Source organism: Schistocerca nitens, chromosome 12 (assembly GCF_023898315.1).
Source record: "Schistocerca nitens isolate TAMUIC-IGC-003100 chromosome 12, iqSchNite1.1, whole genome shotgun sequence".
NCBI classification, from domain to species: domain Eukaryota; kingdom Metazoa; phylum Arthropoda; class Insecta; order Orthoptera; family Acrididae; genus Schistocerca; species Schistocerca nitens.
In genome coordinates, this window is record NC_064625.1 from 32,463,967 (window position 1) to 32,485,557 (window position 21,591).

A 21,591-nucleotide genomic window follows, 5' to 3' on the forward strand; every position below is an offset into this window, starting at 1 on the left:
CTGAAACATTTATTTCCCATGTTTCATTTCCATACAAGGCTAGACAAATACCTTAATAACACTCACATTTACATCCAACAATGGAAAATCCAGGATGGAATATGACAACATTATGAAAAGGACAGTTGCTACTCACCGTATAGCAGAGACACTGAGTCACAGATAACCACAACAGAAAGACTGTCAGAAAGTGAGCTTTTGGCCAACAAGGTCTTCATCAAAAATAGACAAAAGACACACACAGATGCAATTCATACACATATGACCACAGTCTCTGGCAGTCTCAGCCAGTCCAGCTTCAGCTGGCAGAGACTGTGGTCATGTGTGTGAGTTGCATTTGTCTGTCTGTCTGGGATGGTTCCTTTGATAGGGCATGGCTGACTTACTTCCCCGTCCTTGACACTATCCAATCTTGTGCTCCATCTCTAATAACCTCGATGTCAATGGGATGTTAAACCCAATCTTCCTTCCTTCCTTTCATTTCCTACAGTAAGGGAAAATGGATAACATATTTAAACATGTTAAAGTTTGTAATATTATTAACAAACGTAGAGAGAACTTCATAGATTATTTGTATGGATAGGGATATTCTCTCAGGAAACAGTGTTTAGAGCTACTTTTCAGGAGTGATCAGAGGGTTGAATAGCTCAATGTGTTCTGTAGGGCCGTGTTACATATACTCCTCTGGTATGCCAATGAACACTCTTTGGTACTTTCGGTGATCGTAGGGTGGGGGTAATAGACGTTTTATAAGTATCTTTGGCGTGTATTCTAGAATTCCTTGGGCTCTACACCCCACTCTTCCATTTTTCCTTTTTTCTATACTTATTTGGTCTTCCTCTTTCCACTATACATTTCTAGGTACTGAGCTAACCTTTCTATTTTCAACATTCCTGATCAAGGCATTAACATTACTGAAATCACAACCATTCCATATCACTACCTTACAATTTGTACAAAAACTGTCTTTTTATTTGAAGTGGATCATATGATCATGGGCAGGAAGCTAGCCAGAAATTAGATTGATTACATAAGATATTATAATGTGCTAACAAATCTCTAAATAGTAGATGATTTTATGACCATATACAAACATCATGATAGTATTGTTCTCCTAAGACGTCATGTTTTATTTCTGGATAACCTAAGCCACTGTATGATACTTGGCTTGGCTATAGCTTAAATGTCAAATGAAAGTGATAGTAAACAGACAATAAAATAAACATCTTACAAATGAAATATCTGCAAAGTATATCATCAATAGGTACTGTTATGGAATAAATGGACTGGATAAAAAGTATTATTTTAAGATCTAGATTTTGTGCTTGAAAAGGAGACAGGGATAAATAATATCTACACGCAAAACAAACCTAGAGAAATTTTTAATCAACATATAGCAGGTACCGTTGATATATGTGAGTAATCTGGAGAGTTGTAAAGGTAACGTGGATGGAATAGTTAACCTGCATCCAGCAAGAGACCAAATCGGTTCGCCTCCCTTCTCTATTAAAAGTAATATTGGGTTTATAAGAGAAATGGTATTCTCTCTCTCTCTATCTATCTCTCTCTCTGAATGTATGGTGATATTTTGATAGTTATTCTGTGTGGATTGAGGGGGCAAGTGACACAGGAAGATGAGTCTAGCTGGAACTGGGTAAAGAGTGGAACAGATGAGACTACTGAGTACTGTTTGAGTCAAAAGTAATAAAAATAAGTAAATAGGTTTATGAGTGAATATTTTTCAAAGTGGTACTTCTGACTGGCAATATCTGTGAAAGAAGCACCAAAATGAAACAGGTTAACATTAGTAAAAGATAATGAAAATTAAGAAAAGTGAAAGTGTTTTTGCAGAAATAAATTGCAGTTTTGGGTAACATTTTACTGATGAACCAAGCTTAAGAAGCATAGCACGCAAAATACAGATTTTGGTCAGACAAGTTTCTTTTGGACAATAACCTCTCTTGAGCTGCTCATGAGATGCATGGCAGACATAAATACCTAGGACAAATTTTCCATTTACCTAAGATGATTAGCTTTGAGGAAGGAGAGTAATGTAAGAATAATGATTTTGGCAGACGGAGCGAACATGATAATCTTCAATGACTTACCTGTTTGAAGTATGACAATAGTCCAAAAGAAAATTTACTCTTTACCAAAGAACATCTCTAATTATAGAGTTTTGAAATACAAGGAGGCAGAATGTAGACTAAAAAGAGTGTTTGTGATAATACTAGAATCATTCAATAATCAAACAGATGAACATATAGCATCACAGCAAAAAGAGTGGCTCAACTAAAAAAAAATGCAATAATTGAGAATATATTTCTCCGGCACATTGGGACACTTCACATGCATTTCTGAGTGGCATAAACTAAAGATGTCAATTTTCAACATGGGTCACTTTTCTTGCTGGGGTGCAATATACAGGGTGATTCAAAAAGAATACCACAACTTTAGGAATTTAAAACTCTGCAACGACAAAAGGCAGAGCTAAGCACTATCTGTCGGCGAATTAAGGGAGCTATAAAGTTTCATTTAGTTGTACATTTGTTCGCTTGAGGCGCTGTTGACTAGGCGTCAGCGTCAGTTGATGCTAAGATGGCGACCGCTCAACAGAAAGCTTTTTGTGTTATTGAGTACGGCAGAAGTGAATCGATGACAGTTGTTCAGCGTGCATTTCGAACGAAGTATGGTGTTAAACCTCCTGATAGGTGGTGTATTATATGGTGGTATAAACAGTTTACAGAGAATGGATGTTTGTGCAAAGGGAAAAGTTCTGGACGGCCGAGAACGAGTGATGAAAATGTAGCACGCATCCAGCAAGCATTTGTTCGCAGCCCAGGAAAATCGACTCGCAGAGCTAGCAGAGAGCTGCAAATTCCACAATCAACTGTATGGAGAGTCCTACGAAAAAGGTTAGTTATGAAACCTTATCGTCTGAAATTGGTTCAAGCACTGTCTGCAGCTGATAAGATTAAAAGAATCGATTTCTGTGATTTTATCCTTGCTCAAATGCAAACAGATGAATCTTTCATTTCAAAGATTGTGTTTAGTGATGAAGCAACTTTCCACACTAACGGGAAAGTCAACCGTCACAATGTCTGTATATAGGGCACTGAGAATCCGCAGGAAACAACTCAGTATGAACGTGACTCACCTAAGGTGAACGTTTTCTGTGCCATTTCAGCCAATAAAGTTTTTGGTCCCTTTTTCTTCGAAAGTGCTACTGTAACTGGACTACAGTATCTGGAGATGTTAGAGAATTGGCTGTTCCCTCAGCTCGAACAAGAAGCACAACAATTCATATTTCAGCAGGATGGAGCGCCACCACATTGGCACTTATCTGTCCGTAACTACCCGAACGTCAATTACCCGAGGCGATGGATCGGCCGCCAGGCAGCCCGTGACAGAGCACTTCATCACTGGCCTCCAAGAAGCCCCGATCTTACCCCCTGCGATTTTTTCTTACGGGGGTATGTTAAGGATATGGTGTTTCGGCCACCTCTCCCAGCCACCATTGATGATTTGAAACGAGAAATAACAGCAGCTATCCAAACTGTTATGCCTGATATGCTACAGAGAGTGTGGAACGAGTTGGAGTATCGGGTTGATATTGCTCGAGTGTCTGGAGGGGGCCATATTGAACATCTCTGAACTTGTTTTTGAGTGAAAAAAAACCTTTTTAAATACTCTTTGTAATGATGTATAACAGAAGGTTATATTATGTTTCTTTCATTAAATACACATTTTTAAAGTTGTGGTATTCTTTTTGAATCACCCTGTATTGTGAGGACAACACCTAATGCAGGGAACTGGAACTTTTATACGTGTTACCTTGCTACTTTACAAAAAGATAGTGCCATTTGTTCAATTAATATGTTTGTAAACATAGTGCTTAAGGACCTAGTCATGATGGTGTGTCTGTACAGAGACAGTACTTTTAAAGAACAATGTACTGTGATCCAATTTTTGCTTTCACAAAGATGTGCAACCATCAGAAATTTTCTGTTAGATGAACAAACAATACAGAAGTAGTTGCATGGTCTGTGTAAGTTTCCATGGATGGGTGGAAAGTTGAAAGGTAGCTGTAGAAGTGTACCTGACAAGCAACACTTCAGGTGGTTGGTCAGACTCAACACTGCAAGCTTGTATTGATTAAATTATCCAAAAAGGCAAATGACTTACCGTTGGATAAATTGCTGAAAAATGTCAAGTGAGTGTTGGCACAACTCATTCCATCATCCACAGCAAATTGAACTCCTCTAAGACTTGAGCTACGTGGGTCCTCAGATAACTTAGGATTAATCACGAATAACTGAGATTTTGCATAGGCACCGAGATCATGTATCACTTCAATAATGCTGAGATGAAATTTTGATAAGTCATTTTAACATGGAGTCCAAGCATCAAAACATGCAGTGGAAACATCCATCGTCTGCCTGTAAGAAACTCAAAACACACCCTCGTCTGATACAATCATGTTGACTATGCTTTGCAGGCCCGTAGACCCATTATCAATCATTTTTTGGAAGAGCAACACAATTTCAGTAGCCTGTACAGCGTGTATACGTGGCCAAGAAAAAGAAATTCCCAGATTTCCCTGTTAAAAATACACTTCTTCCTCATAAAAATTCACTTTTTTTTTTGGCTGAAAATACACTATACCCTGAGTGGAGGTACATTTTTTCCGTGTTCTCTTTGAATGGTAAAGGTTTTATACATAAGTGTAGAACTTCTCGACACTTTAGGAAATTAAACCCAGCAAAAAACAATGTGTTTTGGAAAGCTCTTTGAAGCGCGGCAACATGTAGAAGGCATATTATCATATTACGAAAGAATAAATACGAATTCTGCCAAATGAAGCACAGTAGCTTCCAAGGCACTGAAATTGAGATTTCAATGTGCTTTTGTCAGCCAATCATAGCTCATGTTAGTGATCTCACTCACCAATGCCAGCAGATATTCAGAGCATAGGACATGTTTTGTCAGCCACCAGCATGCGACTGTTAAGTAGTACAGACACATAAATGGGAAAAGTTAATGTTTTAAATAAATATACATACAGTATAGCTATAAGAAAAGCTAAGCTTTCATGTATAATATTCGCCTTTTCTAGTACGTGTTATCCTTTAAGACATATCAAACACAAATGTGCAAGTAAAATTTTAAATAAAGACACAAATGGGTTGTCTTTTGGGCCTACATTTTTCTAAGTGGCTGGTCCTCGAAGTGTTTAGTATTGAATGAGAGTCAAACACTCTGTTATGTAAGAAATTCATCACACATTCTTACATGTACTGTAATTCATCTTGCGTAAATAGAAATTTACATTAAAAGTAACGCTTTTCAAATCAGCTCATAAAAAGCAGTTTGTTGTTTCAAACTATTGCATAGTCTTCATCCTCACATCTTTGACACATTTTTCTGTCAGAAAATGCTTGAGTGTGCTCTGTGTTTTGTTGCTGTAAATGGTGAATTTTCTTTTCATCTGCAGTTTTATTTGGTGTTATTCCCTTGCTTATGTTTTATTGCTGCAGTCTGCAGAAGCTGGCTAAAGTAAAATTCTTTGTTACAATATCATTTCTTACCAGTCAAAACCCCCCCCCTCCTCAGTACTCCCTGCTATACCACTCAGACAGAACTGCGAGCAAAGTCAACCCCATCATTTAAAAAAAGTCAGGAATAGCAGAGGGACTGTGTGCTGCTTCCCCAAGACAATGTTGGGTCTAGTATAGTACAACCAACTTTGCAAACTATTGGCCAAGTGGGCTTGGAGGTCTTACCTCATCCTCCATGTGGCCCTGACCAGTCAGGAGGTAAAGAAAAAGGGCTAAGCTTTTATCAGGATCAAGGTACAGAATTCTTCACTGAGGGATCAGAATACCTTTACAAAACTGGGACAGGTGCACAGATGTTGGAGGGGAATTACAAGGAAAGATAGACAACAACTGTACTGATTTAATGAAACATTTTTTTCTGTACAGCTATTTGTGTGTATTAAATGACCCCTTAGAATTATGAAAGCTGTTTGACATTTTTTACTGTGAGAGTAAGTCTTCATACTGACTTCTCTCTCTCTCTTTTGTGGTCTTGCTATGAAAGTTGAATCCAGATTCCCCCATTTCTCTTTCTTTTGTTGTAAATAGACCATGGTCTCTGCCTTACAAGTTTGCACCAAAGAAGAACAAGTGGTGATCCAGTTTTTGTGATCAGTTAAGTGTAATGGGGACCACAACCTGTCAAAGATGAACAGTGGTATCAGAGTCTTGCTGCAATGGAATGTCTACAAATGAGCAGCAAATCTGAAAAATGGTCACCAAAAATGATAACAACATACGTATGCACGTGACACTGTTTTGATAAGACAGATGAGTGACAATTGGTGAAGTGGCATATCATCTGCAAATTAGTCACGGTTCTGCCTATGAAATCATTCACAGCAAACCTGGGCTTCATAAGATCTGTGCAGAATGGGTCCCAAAACAACTCAGAGTGTTGCATTAAGAAAAGTGCTTGAACATCTGACAAAAACATTTGCATCACTATGGTAACGAACGTGGCAGGTTTCTCGGTCACACTCATCACTGGTGATGAAACACAGATACAGCATTCTGAGCCGGAGAGTAAACAGCAGAGTACGGAATGGAAATGTCCACAATTGCCCAATAGGAAAAAGTACGAAACCCAATAACACGCAGGATAACTGATGCTTACCATTTTGTGGAATGTCTACATCTACATCTACATTTATACTCCGCAAGCCACCCAACGGTGTGTGGCGGAGGGCACTTTACGTGCCACTGTCATTACCTCCCTTTCCTGTTCCAGTCGCGTATGGTTCGCGGGAAGAACGACTGTCTGAAAGCCTCCGTGCGCACTCTAATCTCTCTAATTTTACATTCATGATCTCCTCGGGAGGTATAAGTAGGGGGAAGCAATATATTCGATACCCCATCCAGAAATGCACCCTCTCGAAACCTGGCGAGCAAGCTACACCGCGATGCAGAGCGCCTCTCTTGCAGAGTCTGACACTTGAGTTTGTTAAATATCTCCGTAACACTATCACGGTTACCAAATAACCCTGTGACGAAACGCGCCGCTCTTCTTTGGATCTTCTCTATCTCCTCCGTCAACCCGATCTGGTACGGATCCCACACTGATGAGCAATACTCAAGTATAGGTCAAACGAGTGTTTTGTAAGCCACCTCCTTTGTTGATGGACTACATTTTCTAAGGACTCTCCCAATGAATCTCAACCTGGTACCCGCCTTACCAACAATTAATTTTATATGATCATTCCACTTCAAATCGTTCCGCACGCATACTCCCAGATATTTTACAGAAGTAACTGCTACCAGTGTTTGTTCCGCTATCATATAATCATACAATAAAGGATCCTTCTTTTTATGTATTCGCAACACATTACATTTGTCTATGTTAAGGGTCAGTTGCCACTCCCTGCACCAAGTGCCTATCCGCTGCAGATCTTCCTGCATTTCGCTACAATTTTCTAATGCTGAAACTTCTCTGTATACTACAGCATCACCCGCGAAAAGCCACATGGGACTTCCGACACTATCTACTAGGTCATTTATATATATTGTGAAAAGCAATGGTCCCATAACACTCCCCTGTGGCACGCCAGAGGTTACTTTAACGTCTGTAGACGTCTCTCCATTGATAACAACATGCTGTGTTCTGTTTGCTAAAAACTCTTCAATCCAGCCACACAGCTGGTCTGATATTCCGTAGGCTCTTACATTGTTTATCAGGCGACAGTGCCGAACTGTATCGAACGCCTTCCGGAAGTCAAGAAAAATAGCATCTACCTGGGAGCCTGTATCTAATATTTTCTGTGTCTCATGAACAAATAAAGCGAGTTGGGTCTCACACGATCGCTGTTTCCGGAATCCATGTTGATTCCTACATAGTAGATTCTGGGTTTCCAAAAGCGACATGATACTCGAGCAAAAAACATGTTTTAAAATTCTACAACAGATCGACGTCAGAGATATAGGTCTATAGTTTTGCGCATCTGCTCGACGACCCTTCTTGAAGACTGGGACTATCTGTGCTCTTTTCCAATCATTTGGAACCTTCTGTTCCTCTAGAGACTTGCGGTACACGGCTGTTAGAAGGGGGGCAAGTTCTTTCGCATACTCTGTGTAGAATCGAATTGGTATCCCATCAGGTCCAGTGGACTTTCCTCTGTTGAGTGATTCCAGTTGCTTTTCTATTCCTAGGACACTTATTTCGATGTCAACCATTTTTTTGTTTGTGCGAGGGTTTAGAGAAGGAACTGCAGTGCGGTCTTCCTCTGTGAAACAGCTTTGGAAAAAGGTGTTTAGTATTTCAGCTTTACGCGTGTCATCCTCTGTTTCAATGCCATCATCATCCCGGAGTGTCTGGATATGCTGTTTCGAGACACTTACTGATTTAACGTAAGACCAGAACTTCCTAGGATTTTCTGTCAAGTCGGTACTTAGAATTTTACTTTCGAATTCACTGAATGCTTCACGCATAGCCCTCCTTACGCTAACTTTGACATCGCTTAGCTTCTGTTTGTCTGAGAGGTTTTGGCTGCGTTTAAACTTAGAGTGAAGCTCTCTTTGCTTTCGCAGTAATTTCCTAACTTTGTTGTTGTACCACGGTGGATTTTTCCCATCCCTCACAGTTTTACTCGGCACGTACCTGTCTAAAACGCATTTTACGATTGCCTTGAACTTTTTCCATAAACACTCAACATTGTCAGTGTCAGAACAGAAATTTTCGTTTTGATCTGTTAGGTAGTCTGAAATCTGCCTTCTATTACTCTTGCTAAACAGATAAACCTTCCTCCCTTTTTTTATATTCCTACTAACTTCCATATTCAGGGATGCTGCAGCGGCCTTATGATCACTGATTCCCTGTTCTGTACATACAGAGTCGAAAAGTTCGGGTCTGTTTGTTATCAGTAGGTCCAAGATGTTATCTCCACGAGTCGGTTCTCTGTTTAATTGCTCGAGGTAATTTTCGGATAGTGCACTCAGTATAATGTCACTCGATGCTCTGTCCCTACCACCCGTCCTAAACATCTGAGTGTCCCAGTCTATATCTGGTAAATTGAAATCTCCACCTAAGACTATAACATGCTGAGAAAATTTATGTGAAATGTATTCCAAATTTACTGGAACATTATCAGCAGAGTGGCACAATAGTAAACAGTGTATGTTATGAAACTTCCTGGCAGATTAAAACTGTGTGCTGGACCGAGACTCGAACTCAGGACCTTTGCCTTTCGCAGGCAAGTGCTCTACCGACTGAGCTACCCAAGCGTGACTCATGCCCCTCCCCACAGCTTTAATTCCGCCAGTACCTCGTCTCCATGTTACGGTGAGATGCTTACTAACAGGCTACAGCCTGCAATTTAAAGCAAATGCTGAGGACTACTGTCAAAGGTTGCGTTGTCACACGACAATGTCCATCCACATGTGACTGCTCCCACTGGTGAAATGCTCCAGGAACTCAAGTTTTAAGTAATGGCTCACCCTCTGCATAGTCCAGATCTTGCCCCTTCTGACTACCAGTTCTTTGGTTCACTCAAAGGGGCATTACAGGTACATCTATTCACCTCAAACAAAGAAGTGAAGGACATGGCGCCTGTGTGGCTCACTGCTCAGGTGAGAACTCACTATTCTCGTTCAACGATGGACTGAATGCATTGAAAAGCAAAAGATCATACTGAAAAATAATGTTAACATACACATTCTTCTTTTATTGCAATAAAATGTACAGTTCCATTGTGGATAAGTTTTTACTTCCCCTTGAATTTGCTTGATAATTATCTAATAAAGACACACAAAATGGCAACAATTTGTTTGGTACAATGAAATCTTAATATTATTCGTTGTAAAAATGCTAGGGTACGCCATTGAAATAATGTACCAGACAAATACTATTCCAAAATATACAAATTTATTTATTTTCAAAACTACAAGGGTGTGCTGAAAAGTAATGACTTCAAATTTTTTATATGAAACTCTTAAAGCTTTTTAAATAAAACAAACCTTATTAACAGCCTGCATCTTCATTCTTAATGTTTACATGTTTAGTTCTCAATATTGTTACCCTGGCAACAAACACATTTGTCCCAACAAAAGACCAGTTTGTTCAAACTGTGACTGTAGGATGTTTGACTATGTTGGCATTACCACAAGCTCACTACTGCTTGTACCACTTCATCACTATCAAAGTAAACTCCTCAAAGAACGTTTTGGAGACAGATGAAAATCAAAGGGGGCCAACTTGGGACTGTACGGAGCATTACTGATGACAGCTAACACGAGGTGGCAGATTCTTGCTGGTGTTACAGCACTCGTGTGTGGTCTGGCATTGTCATGCTGAAGGAGGAATTCCTTTTTCTGAGGCTCTTGTAGTATCTTGCAGAGTTTATGGTGGTGACTTTAGGTATGAATTCCAAACACACCACACCTTGAACACCCCACAGCACTGTGAACATGACTTTGTTTGCTTATGGCACGGTCTTGAATGTTCTTGGCATCAGTCATTGTTTGTCCATTGATGCTCTCTTGTTTTCATAGTCTGTCACAATACTGTTAAGGAACCCAGTGCCCTCAGAATCAAAAGACTAAAGAAGCATTCAAGGTACACACCTTGCACACAGTTTTCTGTAATGCAGTACTGCAGCGATGGCCCGTATACTGCTCTTGTGATACGCCACAGTTGCCCGAGATCTGTGTCTGCGATAGCAGGTGATTTTCTCTGATGAGTTCATCACCTTGATTTCGATGAGCCTATTCATTTGCCATATGTGATCACCCACTGCGAGCTCAGTCACACATTTTGATATTAGCACCACCATTTCCTTCATTATGAACATGAACAACCCAACATTGCAAGTTGTTAATGTCAACACAGTTATTTATCACTGTACAGAGCTTTCATTCTTGGAGATGCATTTTCTGCTGTTAGAAACACGATCACAGCAAGCTGTTTCTCATGCACCGACATCGTTATGTTACACACCTCCATGTTACACACTACAATTCAGAGCCCTGTAGTGGCAGAGGGTTGCAATGACATCGTTATGTTACACACCTCCATGTTACACACTACAATTCAGAGCCCTGTAGTGGCAGAGGGTTGCAACTTGTGTCAGCAAAGCGGGAAAGTCAACTGAGTAATATGCATGACATACAATACCTCAGCCGACACTGAGACACAGTAAAAGATTTGGAGGCATTGCTTTTCAACACACCCTTAGATGTTCATGTTACCCAACTCAGTCAGAGTGAAGTTGTGATAAAAGAAGATATGTCACCTTAGAGAGAGAGAGAGAGAGAGAGAGAGAGAGAGAGAGACAGACAGAGAGAGAGAGAGAGAGAGAGAGAGAGAGAGAGAGAGAAGTGTGTGTGTGTGTGTGTGTGTGTGTGTGTGTTACTGCTATGATCATCATTGCTATTATTACTGTTGTTGTTCATTTCTGAAGAGACGTAATTAACTGTAGCGATACAAGTGTTGGGTAAAAGATAGGAGAAAAAAAGAGGAAATGCTCACAGCTAAAAGCAGCACACACCACCTTAGCCTGTTGCACTAACTTGTACTGCTTGGCAGATGGTGCTCTCACACGATATTCAGCCGGCTTGTAAAACTTTAAATCTCAGTTTCTCAACAACACTTGAGAAATATCACAAAGCCAAAAATTAATATTGTCCTGCACAGAAATAATTCGTGGGTAAGAGTATTCTGAGGTGAAGTTAGTGGGGAGAGATGGGTGCCCAACCTTGAGTTGCTTCCCCAACGACCACTCTGAACATGGCAACACTGACAACAATAGAACATTCAGATTGTTGTTTACTTCCATTGCATTGTATTTTTGTGATGTGCTAAATGGAACTGTGTTGCAATAACTTTTGCTGATAAATTGGAAGCTATCACATAAGTTGAAAAAGAAAACTGTTGTGGCTTATTATAGAGTTGGTGTTCCTATCATTTTGGAATAGGTGAAGCCTAAATTTCTAGAGAAAAAAAAAAAAAAGTCCCAAAAAGAGGGTGAGGCTCTTAATCTCTGTTTTACCCAACAACGAGATAGAAGCTCACCTTTCAGTGTCCCAGCAATGCAAGAAAATGTTAACTGAATTGTTAGCCGAGGAAAAAAGAGGTACTTTTTCAAGCTCTGGGTGGTTAGACAGGTTTAAAAACAGATATGGCATTCAGCAATTTAATATATGTGCAGGGAAGTTATCTGCAGAGCCACATGCAGTTGATGTTTTGAAAACAGAGTCTGAAGATCACAGCTGATGCTATGTTAAGGACCATAATTACAGTGCAGATGAAACAGATGTTAATTTTAAGATGTTGCCTAGAGATCCTTAACTTCCTTAAAAGAAACTTCTGCCCCAGGAGATAAAATGAAAAGAAGACCAGAAAATGGTTATTTTGGCATCAAACACATCTGGCACACATAGACTGCCTCTAGAACATATCAGGAAGTTGAAAAACCTTGAGCATTGAAAGATGGTCCAAAAATACACTATCAAGTTTTCCCAAAGCCCAAAAAACATCTTGGATGTCTTGTTAACTCTTGGCCAAATGTTCTAGTGATCAGTTATAATGGAAGTCGAAAAGTTTTAAACTAAACAAAATGGTCTCCCTTAAAAATCAATACATATTTTTATGGACATAAAAGAATTGATTTGTTGAGCATTTCCTTCCCAAAAAATTATCTGTCTAATTCAGCCACTGAACAGCCTTATTGCGAGCTGTTTTTGAGAACCTTCCTGCAAGACAGTGATACAGAAAACAACATGAATGAAGAGCTGAAGGCAGTAAATATGAAACATGTAATTTATTGGTTGGCCCAATAATGTGGAAGCAGAAACTCTTCATAGGTGCTGGAGAAAACTGATGCTGTTGAAGGGGACCACTTGGAAAATTTCAAAAATGGGAGAGAAATAGTAAAAAGAATTTCTTGATGTGAAGACTTGAATGTGAGCAAGGTGAATGAATGGGTTGTTGGAGACAATTTTCAAGGAATCATGAACCAAGAAATAGTAGAAACAGTGTTTCTTCATCAAAACTTTTAAAAAATATGTGCTGTGATATTACAAAACAAAACCGTGTAATACTTAGGGCTCAATTGTTAATTTTATGCCTTTAACTTCTGTTTGTTTTAATGTTTCTAGTTTGTCTTCGTGTAGATATTCATGGCTTAACTTGAAAACACTGTCATCTAGAACGGTTCCCATCCCCTCCCCATCTACTTTGGTTAACCAATGTACTGTACCACAATCATACAAATGATCAGCAAAATAGGTGATCTGTGGGGTGCAGGAGTTCCTTGTATGTAAGAATTCAGCTGAGAATAAAGAATAATTACGTTAGGATGCAACAACCTAGCAAAAACTCATGACGAGAAGTGTTGCATTTTCATGTTACCTCTCATTTCTTTCCATGTTACCTCTTATTTCTTTCCATGTTACCTCTTATTTTGTTTCCCTTGTTTTGCTGGTCTGTACATGGGAGAGGGGGACGGGGGTGGGGGGAGGGCGCATGTCCCCTGGAGCCTTGAGTACACATGCGTATTCACATACACTGAAGAACAGTAATCATAATTTTCCTATGTTGTCACCTGCTGACATTACAATTGTTCATCCACATTTATTCTCTCTCATCCTCTAAGAGCATGAATGTGAGGTGTCAGATGGGGAGAAAGGGATGACAAGGTGGGATGGAGAATGAGAGCAAAATATCTACAACATGTGTTAATTATTACAGACATATCTTACCTGAGATTTACAAGTCTTCCTGGGAAGCTGTCAAATGGTATGCGATAACCCGAAATATGGTGGAAGTAAAGGTACTGGAGCCCTGGCATATCGAGCAAGTATTCCATACCCGGCAAATCAGTACAGGTAAAGCTCAGCGAGGACAGTGCTGGCATCCGGGCAACGTGTTTTAAGAGCTCTCCTCTTTCAGTACAGTTATTACTTATTCTTAATCTGGAACAAAATGAAAACAACTTTCATTAAGAGAGATACCAGAAAGAATAGAATTATTCCTCACTATCAAAGGCACTACGTGAGCACAAGATACTTACACTGTAAAGCCAAAGAAACTGTACACCTGCCTAATATCATGTGGGGCCACCGCGAACACACAGAAGTGCCGCAACATAACATGGCATGGATTTGAAGTAGTGCTGGAGGGAATTGACACCACGAATCCTGGAGGGCTGTCCTAAATCATAGGATATGAGGGGGTGGAGATCTCTTCTGAACAGCACGTTGCAAAGCATCAAAGATATGCTCAATAATGTTCATGTCTGTGGAGTTTGGTGGCCAGCAGAAGTGTTTAAATTCAGAAGTGTGTTCCTGGAGCCACTCTGTAGAAATTCTGGATGTGTGGAGTGTTGCATTGTCCTGCTGGAATTGTCCAAGACTGTCAGAATGCACAGTGAACATGAATGGATGCAGGTGATCAGACAGGATGCTTACATAGACATATCTAGGGTACCATATCAATTGAACTGCACACACCCCACACAGACCTTCCACCAGCTTGAACAGTCCCCTGCTGACATGCAGGGTCCACGGATTCACGAGGTTGTCTCCATACCCATACATGTCCATCCACTCAATACAATTTGAAACGAGACTCATGTGACCAGGCAACATGTTTCCTGTCATCAACAGTCCAATGGCAGTGTCAACGGGCCCAGGCGAGGCGTAAGGCTTTGTGTCTTGCAGTCATCGAGGGTATGTGAGTTAGCCTTTGGCTCTGAAAGCCCATATCTATGATGTTTCATTGAATGGTTCACACACTGACACTTGTTGACGACCCAGCATTGAAATCTGCAGAAGTTTGCGGAATGCTTGCACTTCTGTCATGTTGAATTATTCTCTTCAGTTGTCATTGGTCCTGTTCTTGCAGGACCTTTTTCTGGCAGCAGCGATGTCCAAGACTGATGTTTTACCGGATTCCTGATATTCGTGGTACACTCGTAAAATGGTCGTACGGGAAAATCACCACTTCATCATTACCTTGGAGATGCTGTGTCCCATTACTCTTGTGCCGACTATAAAACAACATTCAAACTCACTTAAATCTTGATAACCTGTCATTGTAGCAGCAGTAATTGCCCTAACAGCTGCACAGGCACTTGTTGTCTTATATAGGCATTACCAACTGCAGTGCCATACTCTGCCTGTTTACATATCTCTGTATTTGAATAGGCATGCTTATACCAGTTTCTTTGGTGCTTCAGTGTAAAATAGCTAGTCTTTCAATTTGTGTGAGAAAAATGGTTCATCTAACTTGAAACAAAATTAAAGTCATATGAGGGGGAACCGAAAATAAGCAGAATTGTAATGCTGTGCACAGTGTACTTGCAGTATCAGGTTGCACCACCAGAGGATCATTGTATGCCTTCTCCTAAGTCACTCCACCAGGCGGCATCACCTGAAGCGACTACTGTGGCCTCTCTTGCAGTTCTGTGTGTGTGAGTACAGTGAAGACATGACATGAGAAAGTGGCTACTTCTTAATAATAATGTGCAGTGCAAAATAATGTGGTGATGCACACTGCCTACAAAGAACATCCTCTTAGTAAAACTCAAGTATACAAATGGTTTTCTCAGTTTGACAAGGGAGAAATAGATGCTGAAAATTGACCCTATTCTAGTCACCCTTCAACTGCATGAAGCGAGGATAACATTGGCAAAATCCTCGATCTGACCGATGCGGGACATTTGACCGACTGGAGGACCTAATCTGGGTTGTCATGGAGCTCAGTTCAGCATATTCTGAACATTGATTTGGAGATGCACAAAGTGGCAGCAAAGTTTGTGCTGACACTTCTCACCAGAGATCAAAAGGATCATCGTGTTCGAGCCTGTCATGAAATGGAGGGTGCATCAAAGACGATCCAAATTTTTTCAACAAATTCGTCACAGGTGATAAGTTATGGTGATATGGGTATGATCCAGAAAGTAAACAATAGTCAACTCAATGGAAATCAACTGGCTCACCCTGTCTAAAAAAAGCTCAGCATGTGAAACTGAATGTGAAGATGATGTTGATTATTTTTTTTTTTTTTTCCAAAGTGATCGTACACTCAGAATTTGTCCCTCAAAACCAGGAGGTTACGAAAAGGCTGCACAGATTTTAACATGAAAACGTCTGGCTTTGTGGAATTCCGTGAATGCTTCGTGCATCACAGCAATGCTCCTGCATACACAGCTCTCAGTGTTTGCCAGTTTTTGGCCTCATTGAAAATGACTACCTTGACCTATTTGCCCTATTGCCAGATTTAGCACCCTCAGACTTCTTCCTGTTCCTGAGAATGAAAAGAGATTTGAAAAGGAAGTGTTTCTGCCAATGTTGAAAGTGCTAGTAGGTATCAAAGATGACAAATTAAAAATATGCTTCCGACACTGGAATGAATGTTTGGACAAGTGGATTAATGCTAATGGAGAGTACAATGAAGGAGATTAAGGTCGTATTTAAAAACATTAAACTAAATGCTTTCTACGAACAAAAATCTGGTTAATTTTGGGTCCCCAATCATACACTGTGGAATAATGGTTGTCAAATTCAAATGAAGTATTTGTGTGTCCCACAGTTCTCGCTTGTATTTTATAATAATATCCACCTAGCAACTAACAAGTGAATCTAAAAGGTCAACTATGTTACAAGCTCCTTACGAGTATAGTATTACTGCTCAGTAAGAAATGGAAATATTTATAAAGTAATGCTTTACGATGTGCTTAATTTTAATTGACATTGGTGAATTTGACTATGACATAAATAGAGATGGTCGCTTACATTGGCGCCAGAGACTGAGGGGTGCGGTGCAGTGGTCGACACGTTGGACTCGGATTTTGAGAGGACGATGGTTTAAATCCAGGTCCACCCATTCAGACTTATTTTCTCTGTGATTTCCCTAAATTGTTTTGGCCAAATGGCAGGACAGTTCATTTGAAATGGCAAAGTCAGTTTCCTTCCTCATCTTTGAAACAATCCGAGCTTGTGCTCCACCTATAATGATATCATTATCGATGGGACGTTAAACCCCAATCTTTCCACTTCAGGGGCACAGGGTATGTAGCACGACAACTGCAATCTTAGAGGATGTCACAGGGGAAATGTTTAGTTTGTCCTCCAGGACTGAAAATTGTCGGGCATGCAGGACTCACATCAGTCAGCTTCTCAGAGATGGTCCTCTTCAGATGTGGTACATGCGTGTAGCAAGGAGCATGACATTAAATTAAGGCTGTTGTAGCACAACAAAATGGGTAGAAGAAAGATGACATTAAAAACACAGTAAACATTTGTGATCTTGTCTTATATTGCAGAATACATTTAAATATAAGTGCAATTACTGTTGTTAATCAATTAATTGTCGGTTCTGACAGACAACAACAGCACTAATATAAGTACAATTACTGTTGTTAATCAATTAATTGTCTGTTCTGACAGACAACAACAGCACTTCATCAGCAATTACCATGGTACAAATCTGGTGTCGCTGAGGGTGGCAGGAATACGAAACAGAGAACAGTCAACACAAAGTATTCCAAATGGTGCCGACTTTTAATGATCAGTACATGGGGCCAGTGGCCAACTCATCGCAGTTTTCTTATGGGTGGTTTACTGGTGTCTCATAGTGTGCTAATTTATGTAGGTTACCAATTAATAATAAGATAAGTATGTATGTGACCTCTGGTACCACCCCACACACCCCACATTGTCAGTATTGGCTCTTCAGCAAAAATGTTTGATGGCCAGTGCTGTAGGACACACAGGCTCACCCTGAACTCTGACAAAATTTTGGAGGTTTTTCAGGGATATTTTCCAAGCTTTCTAGAGCAAAGGACCCACGGTCACTCATGGCTCATTGCTAAGTAATTTATCTTATTTATCTTTGTGTCTGTACAATACTGAAAGTTCCACAACAGTACAAATGTCAACAGTAGGTGCTGTACATACTGTATGGAAACAAACCTATTCCATTCGCTCACAATACTTGCCACTTAATAAGGGGCTACCACCCCCCCCCCCCTCCCCCATAGACACACACACACACACACACAGAGAGAGAGAGAGAGAGAGACCCAAAAAGAACTGTTTTTTTTAAAAAAAAAAAAGCTATATATTTTCAAATTGTTTATAAAACAACCTTATCCCCTTCAAAATACTCTCCATTACAAATACTAAATTTGCCCCATTGGTGCTCCCACTGTTCAAAACGTTTTTGTAGCCACCTTTAGAAATGGCTGACAACTCCTCCCTCGTTTTTTCTTGACTTCTTCAATGTTGTCAAACTGATGTCCTTTCACGCTCCTTTTCATGCACGAAAATAACAAAAAGTTGCACAGAGCAAGGTCAGACAAGTGAAGTGTGAAGGGCAGCAGAAACGTGCCATTTTTAGCCAAAAAGTAACAGAGATGGCTGTGTGTGCAGGTGCGTTGTTGTGGTGGAAGAACCAGTCTCCTGTATGCCACAAATTGGGTCGTTTTTGGTGAACACTGTTGTTTTTTAATCTTCTTACAACTTCCGAATATAATATCTGAGTAATGGTCTGACAGGGTGAACAAAGTTCGTGAATTTTTTCAATATTTTTGTCAATTCGGGCAGTTAATGGACATTCAGAATGATTTGTGTAAGTAGTTGGAACAAAGCATCATCTACAAGAAGGGTAGTAGAAGGGATCCACAAAACTACTGTCCAATATCCTCGACAATGATTTGTTGTACAAGGCTACCAGGAAGTAACAGATGTTTCGGTCTATCACATTGGTGGTTGGGGCTGCAGCTGCCATCTTGGTGCTATAACATTCCTACACTCACTATGCATCCAGCAGTGGTAGCGTGTGGTCTGTGTCTGTGCTACTTTACTTTCTGTGACATGGTAAAATGTGCATTCTGTGATTAGGTTTTTGTTGGCAAAAAATTGTAGATCAACTCAAATTTTCACAACCTTTGTGATGTGTATGGAAAAGGAACAGTGAGGGAAAGCTGAGTGAGAAAACAGTGCATTGATTTTAAAAATGGTCATACCAATGTTCACAATGAGGACTGATGGAACTGGTGTTGAAAATCAGTGACAAAATTCGTGAAAATTGTAGTTTCATGATTTAAGAACTTTTGCAACATTATTCCCAAATTTCACGGAGTTTGATGTATGAAATTGTGGTGGAGAAGCTTAATTACCACAAATTTTGTCTAAGTAGGTTCACAAAATCCTAACAGAAGCAAAAAAAAATACAGAAGTGGCTGCAGCACTGACCTTCCTCGAAGATTATGAGAAAAATTGCAACAAAGTTACCGATCATATCATAACTGGGGATGAGACTTGGGTGAAGGTATGTCAGTTGTGAAACAAAAAGGCAGTTGATGAAATGGGGACACACAATGTCTCCTGCCAGCAAGGAAGATCATGGCTACTGTGTTTTGGGACTCTAAGGGAGTGATTCTCATTGATTTCCTTGAATGTGACACAACAGTTAACTTAGATAGATATTGTCAAACATTGACAAAGTTAAGGCAGGCAAAAAAAAAAAAAGCATCAAGGAAAACTAAGCACAAAAATTTTGTTTTTTCATGACAATGCACGTCCAACCATACCTGAGAGCTGCTATGGGATTTTGGGTAGGAAGTGTTTGATCATCCATCATACAGCACAGATCTGAATCATCCACCGTACAGCCAGATTTGGCACTGAGCGACTACCACTTCTTCCCAGCAATGAAGACACGGATCACTACATAACACTTTTATACTGACACCAAACTGCATGCCAGTATAAACTAGTGGTTGCAATCACAGTTGGCAGATTTCTGCAGAGACGATATAGAAAAACTTGTGCCAAGCTATAAAAAGTGCCTCAATTTGAATCGAGATTATGTAGAAAAATAGCTTAAGAATGTACCTTTGAAATGCACATAACAAAATTTGGTTTTCCTAGAGTGTTAATTTTTTACTTCAGAATGTCTGTTACATTCTGGATAGCCCTTGTACATTACATTACATAAAGCATACATCTCATTAGCAAATTCGATGAAGGAAGGTTGATTTAAGTCAGGGTCTTAGACTAATAGTTTACATTCTACTTCAAGTAGATATACTTGAAAAGAACCAAAAAGACAAATCAAACTTACCAACAGCTTTAAAATTGCTTTAAATTTGAACACAGAGACTGCGAACACATACTGTTCTGAAATACAGTAATTTGAATGAATGGCCACCACAGATGAGTCATATCCATTAGTATCTTCTTTGGAACGATAAAAAGTACACACTCTAATAGCATAAGCTGGTGAGTAAAATCGCAAGTCCCCACACCTGAAGAGCTCTCACAGAGTAAGTGGCACAATATTCTGAATGTCCACAAGACATTATCATAAACAGAATGATTTGGCCTGCTACTCGAGCATGCTGTGGTATAGAGCCATAAAACATTAAACACTTAGGCTTACGTCTCCAGCTTTTTAAACTTGCAGAGGGGCTCAAAAAATTCATCCGTAGGTCTGGAAGAACCGTCCAGTGTCAGGGTCTGCAGCTCTGGACACCCCTCAGAAATGGTGAGCAAAGTATCGTCCGGCATCAGCCGATAATCGGACAGTGTCAAGTCTCGTACTCCTGCCAAACCGCCATCTCTGAAACACAACACAAGTTAAACCTTGTAAAGGTACATTTTGATAAATTATTAAATACAAGTGTTTGTGACAAATGGAAATGTTATAGTAACGAGTACAACATAACACACAGAAGTTAAAACTATGGGGTGGCAATATGCAGATGGCGATAGTATCTTGTACACAAGGTATAAAAGAACAGTGCACTGGTGGGGCTGTCATTTGTACTCAGGTGATTCACGTTAAAAAGTTTCCGACACGATTATGGCTGCGTAACGGGAACTAACAGACTTCGAACATGTAATGGTAGTTGGAGGTAGACACCTGAGACATTTCATTTCAGAAATCATTAGGGAATTCAATAGCTCAAGATTCACAGATCCAAAGCATGCAAAGAATACCAAATTTCATGCATTATCTCTCACCATTGACAAAGCATTGGTCAAAGGCATTTACTTAGCAAATGAGAGCAGCAGCACTTTTGTACATGTCAGTGCTAAAAGACAAGCAACACTGTGTGAAATAACCACAGAAATCAATGTAAGACATCTGAGGAATGTATCCATTACGACATGTGGTGAAATTTGGCATTAGTGGGCTATAGTAGCAGACGACTGACACGAGTGCCTTTGCTAATACCACATCACCTGCAACACCTCTCTTGGGCTCGTGATCACAGCAGTTAGACCCTATATGACTGAAGACTGAGGACTGGTCAGATAAGTCGCAATTTCATTTAATAAGAACTCACAGTAGGATTCGAGTGTGGTGCAGACCCCACGAGTCCGTGGACGCAGGTAGTCAACAAGGCATTGTGCAAGCTGGTGGTGGTTCCATAATGGTGTAGACCGTGTTTACATGGAATGGATTTGGTCCTTTGACCCTGCTGAACTGATCATTGAGTGAAAATGGTTGTGTTTGGCTACTTGGAGACCATTTGCAGCCATTCAACAATGA

General features: G+C 40.0%; 1 protein-coding gene across 1 annotated transcript in view; it reads right to left on the reverse strand.

Moving 5' to 3' along the window:
• Positions 1-21,591, reverse strand: part of LOC126215332 (uncharacterized) — a 94,450-nt gene that overhangs the window by 19,040 nt on the left and 53,819 nt on the right. The window contains exons 4-5 of the mRNA XM_049942015.1: positions 20,476-20,655; positions 13,788-14,000 (exon numbers count right to left, since the gene is read on the reverse strand). Of these exons, the coding sequence (XP_049797972.1) occupies positions 13,788-14,000; positions 20,476-20,655 (393 nt within the window). The remainder of the gene's footprint in view (positions 1-13,787; positions 14,001-20,475; positions 20,656-21,591) is intronic.